The sequence below is a fragment of the Echinops telfairi genome, unplaced genomic scaffold, assembly GCF_000313985.2.
Source record: "Echinops telfairi isolate 266 unplaced genomic scaffold, ASM31398v2 ScPeMD7_8;HRSCAF=38, whole genome shotgun sequence".
In the NCBI taxonomy this organism is placed as follows: Eukaryota; Metazoa; Chordata; class Mammalia; order Afrosoricida; family Tenrecidae; genus Echinops; species Echinops telfairi.
Window position 1 is genome coordinate 1195876 of NW_022103905.1, and position 9658 is coordinate 1205533.

The 9658-nt window shown below is 36.4% G+C and overlaps 1 protein-coding gene across 1 annotated transcript in view; it reads right to left on the bottom strand.

Annotated features, from left to right (window-relative positions):
• UBR1 (ubiquitin protein ligase E3 component n-recognin 1) overlaps window positions 1–9658 on the bottom strand; it is a 154738-nt gene that overhangs the window by 29050 nt on the left and 116030 nt on the right. The window contains exons 32-35 of the mRNA XM_004709383.2: window positions 9212–9361; window positions 5541–5638; window positions 3394–3487; window positions 1478–1626 (exon numbers count right to left, since the gene is read on the bottom strand). Of these exons, the coding sequence (XP_004709440.1) occupies window positions 1478–1626; window positions 3394–3487; window positions 5541–5638; window positions 9212–9361 (491 nt within the window). The remainder of the gene's footprint in view (window positions 1–1477; window positions 1627–3393; window positions 3488–5540; window positions 5639–9211; window positions 9362–9658) is intronic.

A 9658-nucleotide genomic window follows, 5' to 3' on the forward strand; every position in this document is an offset into this window, starting at 1 on the left:
AAACTGTGAATTATGAAGGGTTCATGAGGGATGGGGGGTGGGGAGGGAGGGGAAAAATGAGCAACTGATATTAAGGGCTGAGGTGGAGGGCAAATGTTTTGAGAATGATGAGGGCAGCGAATGTACGTATGTGCTTGACACAATGGATGTATGTATGGATTGTGATGAGAATTATACGAGCCCCCAATAAAATAATTTTTTAAAAAAGTACTGCAATGAGCAAAATATACCACTCATTAGTGAAACAGAACCCAATTAAAACTATGAACCTTTCTTTATGTTTGCATTTGACTATTAATCCTGATTCCTACACTTGTTTTCCCAAAGACAATAAAGTGTAAAATACCTTTATTGAAAATCTGAAGATTTAACACATCATGACTCCAAGAGAATGTTTAACATTTCTTATCAATTTGTTCAGATTCTATTCTACTTAAACTACCTCCCCCTATTTTATTTTTATTTGATCAAGGAAAAATATCAACCAACATATTATTTCATACCAGTGATTTAAATCTAACAAGTTTAAAGGTGACTTCTAAAAATTTGTTCAGAGAGATTGGAGCTGGTATTCAGGAAAGTTCTGGGAAAGAAGTGACTTCATGCTACTTAATTCAAATAACAGTGTTTATAAATTATAAAAACACATTTAAATACATAAAGTATAGCAGATTCCATTAAAATAATTCCCAGGCATGCACATTATAAAGAAAGTGAAACTGGTTTGAATAAAGATGCTATGAAGGAATTATCTTTTCTTTTTTTCATATACTTATGTTTTTGATGAATATAATAGGTAAATATGGTATTTTAATATCCCAAAGGATTCTTCATTCACACACTTTATATAGGAAGATTTCAATATTGCAACAATAAGAGAATTGGACTATAGGCTTCCCATAACACCTGGTGAATTCCTACCTATTAATCCCTCAGTCTTCCATTCCCTTTTTCGTTTCCTTTAATAAAGTGTTCTAAACATTTCTGGGTCAATTCTTTTTTTCACTTGTCCTTCCTTCTTTATCCTTCAGAGTTATAACCCTGCTACCTTTTGATGTTAGCTTACTTTATGCCATCCTTTCAAACAGTTATAGTTTCTGTGGAATACAAAAACTCTCATTGCCATCAAGTCGATTCCCACACATCCTGACACTGCAGGACAGGGAGAATTGTCCCTGAGGGTTTCCAAACCGTAAATCCTGATGGGAAGAGATAGCTTCATCTGTCTCCCATGGAGAGGCTGGTGGGTTCAAACATGAACTTCACTACACCAACAAGGCACCTTTCTGTGGCATATAGTCCTCAGTAGTTAAAAAGTTCTGAGATTTATTGACATCAGGCTACACTAATTTACTGAAATACTAATTGTTTTTTAATAATCCACACTACTCCAAGCCATCAGGAAGAAAAAACAAAACCAAAAACCTGTAATAAAGTTAAGGTAATTCTTTTTCCTGTGAACCCTCATAGGCTTTACCAATTGCCTGGAGGGTGAAAGCACATGTGCTCCAGGTCATCATGGGGATTCGATGATCAGTTTCATCAGGAGGAACTTTCAGTCCAATTCTATAAATTGTTGTGGCAAAGAGAATGACCATTTCCTTGATGCTAATTGAATATTTGGTCCTAAAAATAAAACAAGAAATATGTATATATGATTTATTAAAGAAATTACCTATCAAATTCAAATTAGGTACAGAAATAATTTAACTATTGTTGACATATGTAAATTACTCTTTGAACCTGAGGGATTTATTCAATATGGAAAAAAATGGGAAAAGCATAATTGCTTTGTATTGCTTGTAAGCAGAAAAATATCTCCTAGAAATGGTAATTACCCATATAACTTAACAACTTGGAATGTGACTTTAACTGAAGTTTCATCTGGTCCTCTCAAGATGAACAATAAAGAATACTTATTGGTTAAAACGTCAAATTCCTTGTTTTTTATGGCTACCTTAATATGGGAAACAGAGGATTTCTCCCAAGTTGTCTCCCCCAAATATATGCCAGACTTAGCTGCTTGAGAATGACTATACACTTGGAGGTCATCAGGAGTGGATTGGGGGTCATTCTCCCTGAGAGTTATCTATCAGACATCTGGAACAAGTAAACACCACTGTTTATTCCACAACAAATAGGGCCCACTCCCTTCTGATAAGGATAGTAGTTGTCTGTTTCCTTGTAGAAGACACCGGAGAGGTCAAACCCGCCCAAGCATAACCAAGATTAGGCTGCCATCATGAATCTAGGGTCCACCTATCTTGTCACATGGATACCCCTAGACCTTCCCATTCCTATAGGCACACCCCTAGCTCATCCCTTCCTGTTACATGTATGCCTATCACAGATCCCTTTCCTACAATGTGTATGCCTATTGTACTGCCCCTTCCTGTGACGTGTGATTCTATAATCATGTCCCCCTAAAGTGATATAATGCGTGGTTAGCAATAAAGAAGAAAGGCTCTCCCCGATTCCTGGGGCCCTCTCTGGCTCTTGGGGCAGGGGAGGCTCCCCGATTCTCAGTCCCTGAGGCTGTTCCTGCTCTCGTGGCCGGCTTCCCCCCACGAGGACCATCAAGCGGGGCTGAGGTGAGCAATGCTACCGTGAATTGTGTCTGACTCCATTACTTGACTCTATCTTTTACCTCTCATGCTCTCTATGACTTTACTATAATCCTTACTTATTATTGCTGTACAATTGCGCCTACCGGACCTGTGATGATTTGTGGGGAACCCCTCTCCCCTTAACCCCACGCCTTAACATAGATTACTCTTAATATCCCAAACCAGTTAAATTTGATTAATACAATAACACTCCAAGGGCAAAGTACATTTAAAAACAAAACAACTGGATACAAATATTTAATAAATAAGGAAATATGGAAAGAAGAAAAAAGAGTTCTTCCCTTATTTTCACAATCCTATAAATTTTTTTCTTAAATTCAGGGGTGGGGAATGTCAGGCCTAAAAAATCATCAACACCAAGTAACATCACATGCCTGACCAAAGAGAAGCAGTCTAGCGGTCATCTTAGCCAAACCAATCTCACTGCCATTTGAGTCGATGGCCACTCATAGTGACCCTATAGGACAAGGTAGAACTGTCTGTGAGTTAACAAGGCAAGACAGTAACTCTTTCCATGTACAAAGCTCTGTTTTCTTCTGAGGAGCAGCTGGTGGTTTTGAATTGCTGAGCTTGCAGCCTGAACATAACCACTATGCTACCAGGTTTCTGGAGCCATCACATTAGGGTGAGTTAATTAAATGTTTGACCAAATATAGCAGCCTAATTTTTAAGTTGATAATTTTGTATGGTCCATGAAGGATATTATAAATACCCAAATGGTTCTTGGCAGAAAAAAGGAACCCCACCCCTTCAATTAGATACTTACGAAGATTGAACTCCAAAACTCAGGATGGAATGGAACTCAAAAGTCGAATCACCCATGCCTTGATTAAATAAGACAGGGATTGCAAGGTTTTCGCCTTATAAGTTAAAAAGAAAAGGAAAGGAAAATCATGGGTTTTTTTGTAATCTCAATACATATTTTTCACATTTAAGAAAATGATATATGACCACTATTGAAAAATAGGCAAAAACCAAACAAACAACTTTGAAAAGTAGGCAAAGACCAAACAAACAACATCTAGATAAATCAACTCATTGACATGGAGTCAATCTGCCTCATACTGACCCTATAAGACTACCCTTGTGTGTTTCCAAGACTGTAACTCTTTATGGGAGTAGAAAGCCACTGGTAGGCTAGAACCACTGAACATGTGTTCAGCAGTCTCACACATAACCCAGTATGCTACCAGGGTTAGATAATGACAGATAAAATGTGGATGGCAGTCTTTTGTCCTCCACATAAGTATTTCACAATCAATTTTCTCTCTCATTTTTAAGGGCAACACCATATGTGTAGTACTATTCTTCAAGTATTTCTTGTTCTTTTAACCTAATACGTTACTAATGTCTTTCCATAGCAATAATTCTCCATCTATAGTTCCAATTTTCATGACTGCATCATATTTTATTACAAAGGAAACACATGTTAGTGATTAGGAATAAAGGATTTGAAGCAAAGCAGCCTGACTTTAAATCCTACCTCTGCCATTGACGGTTACTAAGACCTGCAGTGAATACTAAACCCTCCTGAGGTTCATTTCTTCACTGAATTCAAGTTGTTATTCCCCTAATAAGAAATGTGGTTTGCTGTTTTTTTCTGACAACTTTCAGGGATTTTTTCTTAATCTTTGGTTTTCAGCAATTGGTTATGTCTCTCAATGTGGTTGTCTTGAGTATTTAAAGTAGAATATCCTAAAAATAATGTGGAAATTTTCCAGGTATAGTGTTAGTCAATTTTAAAACCAATAGGGGAATATTATCAGAGCTATGATTACTTTTTAAGTGCAGATGTTCTCTTGCTTCTTGAAAGTTTGCTTGATGCCACTTTGTTTTTACAAAAGACCTAACTTTAGGAACCACTAATGCTTAAAAAAAAAAATCTGAAGATGACTGTTACTTTTACAAAAATAGGTGAAAAGTGAAGCTAGGGCAAAGTGTTGGTTTTGCAGTGAACTAATAAAGAAGCAGCACACACCTCTTAAGCAATGAGAGTGCCTTTCCTGGGAACTGCATTTAGCACACAGCCTGCCCCCAGAGCTATGAAGTGTGCCTGTGAACACTATATGGTGGGATTATTTTAGGACTTATGTGCTATTTAGGATGATTTGGTAGGAGATTTTGGGGGGTCTAGGAATATTCAAAGATGTTTCTCAGATAAACTAATGGTAACTGGTTCCTAGCTTTACACCATTTCAGCTGACATAAAGTTCCCTAGGAATGTTCTACTTCTGGGTAGCCGGGGTAACCTGTATTGGACTTTAACTTCTTTATTCTATTTACTTATAGCCACACTCTATACTCTAGTTTTCATTACCAAAAATTTAAAATGCCCCTTTTATTTTATTAATCTCACCTTCTCATTAATAACCAGTTGTCTTCTCAATTATAGATAAGGTGGCAGCTTTAGAAATAATGTACTTGTCATTAAGAGTATTAAGAACAATATATGATCAGTATTAGTAAAGTAATACTAATGGCTAACATTTTTATAGCCCTTACCAAGAACCATCCACTGTTACAAACATGTATAATGACTCAATTAATCCTTAAATTGAGGTGATAGGGCATTACTATGATCCTTACACTGCACATAAAGAAGGTGAGGAACAAACAGGTTAACTTGCTTGTCCAAGATCACAGAACCAATAATGAGTGGATTTAAAATTTAAAATCAAGCAGCCTGACTCCAGAGAAAGTGATGTTATATACTGTCTCAGTGTACACTAACTAGAGAGAGTAATGGGATTTCAGCCAAACCTAGTCTCCACTTCAAAAATCTATATTCTCAAAATTCAATAAATCTACTGGCAAAACCTATTTTAGCATAATAATCATTTTTCCCCAAAAGAAAATGAAAGCTCCTAATCCTTAATTTTCACACAGCTACATATTAAATAAATTTAAGCGAACCTTTAGCATGTTTCATATTGTAACCTGATATTCTGGCCAGAACAGTCTGTATCCATCGTGCCATTGTCAAAAGTTGAGCAAGAGCTTCTGCATTCTCACTGGAAAAAGACATTTCAACATTAGCAAAGCTATTGGCATAAAGCTGTAACTGAGAAGCTGTATGTGTTGACTTTCCTTGAATCCATAACTAACTAAATAAAACTCCTCTAGATTATCTTTCTAGGTAATAATCACCATCCTAGGTGCTCAAGTAAAAAATCAGGTATCGCTATTGACTTCTCTGCTTCCTTTACAACCCTACATTCTAATCCACCAGTTAGTCTTACAAGTATTATCTTCTTAAAAACAAAACAAAACAAAACAAAAAAAACAAGTATTATCTTCTTAACAAACTCCAAGTTGATCACCTCTTTCTTTCTACCTTCTTAGTTCTTCCAACTCATTTCATCCCTAGACTTATTCAATAGATTCCTAAATGTTTACCCTGCTTCCATTTCTATATTTCATTATTATTTTGGAATGCATCAAATGGATCCCTGGTGTCAGAGCAATGGGTTACACACTGAACTGCTAACCTCAAGGTCAGTAATTCAAACTTACCAGATACTCCGTGGGAAAAAGATGAGGCTGTCTTCTCCTGTAAAGATATAAAGTCTTGGAAACCCGAAGGCGCAGTTCCACCTTGTGCCACAGTGTCACTCTAAATCAGGAATGACTAGATGGCAATAAGTTTAAATAACATACAGTAGCCAGAATAGTATTTTTAAAATGTAAATTAGATCATATCTTCGCTTATTCAAAGTATTCCAATGGCTTCCTAATCTTAGCTCACAAATGGCTTTTATGGTCTGGCTCCTATGGCTATCTCCAAGTTAAACTCCTAGCTCTTGACCCCTTTCTGGCTCCATCACAGGCAGCCTGCTTTCTTGTGGTACCTGAAGCAGGTTGACTGTGCTCCTGCCTCAGGTCTTTTGCTATTGATATTGCCTGTGATTATCTTCCTCCAGAGAGTGGCATTGGTTGTCCTTCATTTCAGTCAATTCTCTATCCAACTATCGCCACCGCAGAGGTGATGCCTGACCACACTTTGTCTATAAATTGCTTCATCTCATGGCAGGTCTCCAGCTCTTTACCATGATGCTTTAGTTTTTCCATAATTTTTCTCACTATATGACTTTGTATTTATTTATTTATTTTTGGTTTTCCCTTGCTGAAATGTATGCTCCACAGGAGCAAGAGACTCAATCCAGATTATTACTAATGACCAACCAAAAACTAAAATCAAACTCACTGCCATTAAGTTGATTCTGACTTAGAGCAACTACACATTGGGTTTCCAAGGGTTTGTAAATCTTTACGGGAACAGAGCCTCGTCTTTCTCCTAAGGAACAGCTGGTTGGTTTGAACCGCCACTCTTGAGGTTACCAATCCAAGGCTTACCTGACAGGACCACCAGAGTTATCACACCAAGGGAACTAAAAAGACTTTTAAATAGTCTTGAGTAAAGTAAAAATATATAATAAACTACATAAAACTCACCCATCTAGGCACAAATCTAAGAAATTTTTAGTTTTCAGAAACAAAAATGCAAGTGTACAATAATTACTTGTGACCAACTTTCTTTTAAAGATTTTAGCTTATTATAAGTATACTGATATTCAACTACACAGACGACGTATAAGTATATTGATATTCAACTATAATAAAATGCTATATACAATTATACTTTCAGATCCTAATTCACCCAAATCATTAGTATAAAAGTGTCCTAGTTTTGAGGATACATTTTCTGACTGTAGGACTGCTCTTAAGTATGCAAGTCTTAATGCCATTAGGAAAGCAGTACTCCATATTCACCTCTCACTACCATCAAGTCTATTCTGACTCACAATGATTCTATAGGACAGAGTAGAATTGCCTCCTATAGATTTCTGAGACTGTAAATCTTTCTGGGAGAAGAAAATCTCATGTTTCTCCTGTGGAGGGGCTGATGGTTTTGAACTGCTGATCTTGTGGTTAGCAGCCCGACACATTCCCATTATGCCACAGGGGCTTCTGCATATTCTCTTTGAGAATTTAATTTACATGCTTAGTAATCTTTATTTTGGGGAACAACTGTGCAAAGAAAAGCCTTGTTTCAGTTTAACAAGAAGTTAGAAGTCACTTGTATCATTATGATTTAATTTATCTTTGTCTTCATGAGTAGGGTTAGGTAATAACATGCAGTCAGAACTGTGTTTAAATCCTCCATTCATTGCGAGACAAATAAACAGTCTCTATTTCCTTACCTTAAAAGAGGAATAATAATACCTACTTCAGTAAAATGGTACGAGGACTAATTATGACAATGTGTACAAGTGTTTGGTACAATGTCTAGAACATATTTATAATTCAGGAAATATAAGCTATAGCTTTTTTATCTCACTTTCTTCCTATGACATTTTATGCCCCAATATGCTGAATATAGGAGATCTATTGGCATAGTGAGTTATGCATTGGGTTGCTAACAAAAAGGTCAACAGTTCAAACAACCAGCCACTCTGAGAGAACAATGAGGCTTTCCACTCCTGCAAAGATGAACAGCCTCAGAAACCCGAAGGGCAATTGTGTCTTATGGAATTGCTATGACCAGAATTGACTTGATGACAGTGAGTTTGGTGTATGCGGACTATATGGCAATTTCCAAATTAGGTTGATCCAGTGACATGGAATAAAAGAAGAGCAACTACACTGACTTTTGTCAAACCCATTGTTATGGAAATGTTAATAATGCTTTTATCAACAAAATAAGTGTTTTTATGGGTTATATTTTTAAAGATACTGAAATAACAACTAAGAAATGAGATACAGTCAGAAAATATGTAGGTTTTGTTCTAAAAACAAAAACTAAAATGAACTTGCTAGTAAATCCATGTATAGATGGTCAGGAAATAAAGTTCTAAATATTCAAAAAGTACTCAAAGATCTGTGAAGAGCAGGGGTCCTCAAAAAAAACAACAAATGGGGCAAAAACACCCAGAGGGCTGGATAAATGTCCTCAGCAGGCTGCATGTGGCCCGCAGGTCATAGTTTGAGGACACCTGGTGAAGAGTCTAAGTGGTTTTTTTTTGTTCTTGCTTTATTTGTAGTTTCTTTTAAAAATTTTTTAATGTGAATTATTAGACATTTCAGATCATTTTTGTATTCAACAATTTAAACAACTTTTCAAAGTGCCCAATGCTTGCCCCACCCATCCCTTTTTTTTCTCCAGTTTTCCCTCTTAGAGAATATGATCTTCCCCCTTCACTCCAATGTTTTTATAAAATTTTTGGCATACAAAGAGTTTTAGAGCTACAAAACTCCAAATAGCACCTCTGATGGTAGAAAAGGCTATATGAATAAATCCTTTTATTCTTTCTCCTTCTGTGAATGCTAAGTTAGACACCAAATGCTACCACTCTAAATGGCTAATGGACGACTCATGAGAAACATATTCATATAAAGGAATATTCTGGTTCTCTTAGGCCTACAACTAGGACTCGAAATCTTGTTTACTCAAGTATGACACAAGCTTGGAAATGAAAAATATTACTTTAGTTAATTTAAAAACCAGTAATTTAACCAAATGAAAAACTAATAAAAGGATCCAAGAGAGTTTTTACAAAGGAATGAGAATGCACATGGAAATATACCTGTTTATCTTTTGAGGCTGCAGAGGTATAATTGGAATCACGGTATTACACAGAGACTTGCAAAGGGGGCAAAGATACTCTCCACTCTCCAAGTCAAAAAGGTCAACATGAATGCGCTGCTGTGAACTCAGCTGTACAGCTTCAAAATACCTGCAGAGATAAAAGACAGGTCCATTGTGAATTATGCATGTACATCTGTTCTAATTCAAATGATAGGCTATTCAGAACCTACAATTAAACATACAAGTTATAGTTGTCATGACAAGTTATTGCTGTCATGTAAGAAACAGGCTGCCCATTCTTTTCAGAAACTGAAAGATAAAATGGGACTTCAAAAAGTTCATGGAAGCTACATCGAAAGAATTCACCAAAAGAGTAATAAGAGAGTCTACGGACTGGGAAAACATCTTTAGCAATGACACATTAGACAAAGGCCTTATTACTAAA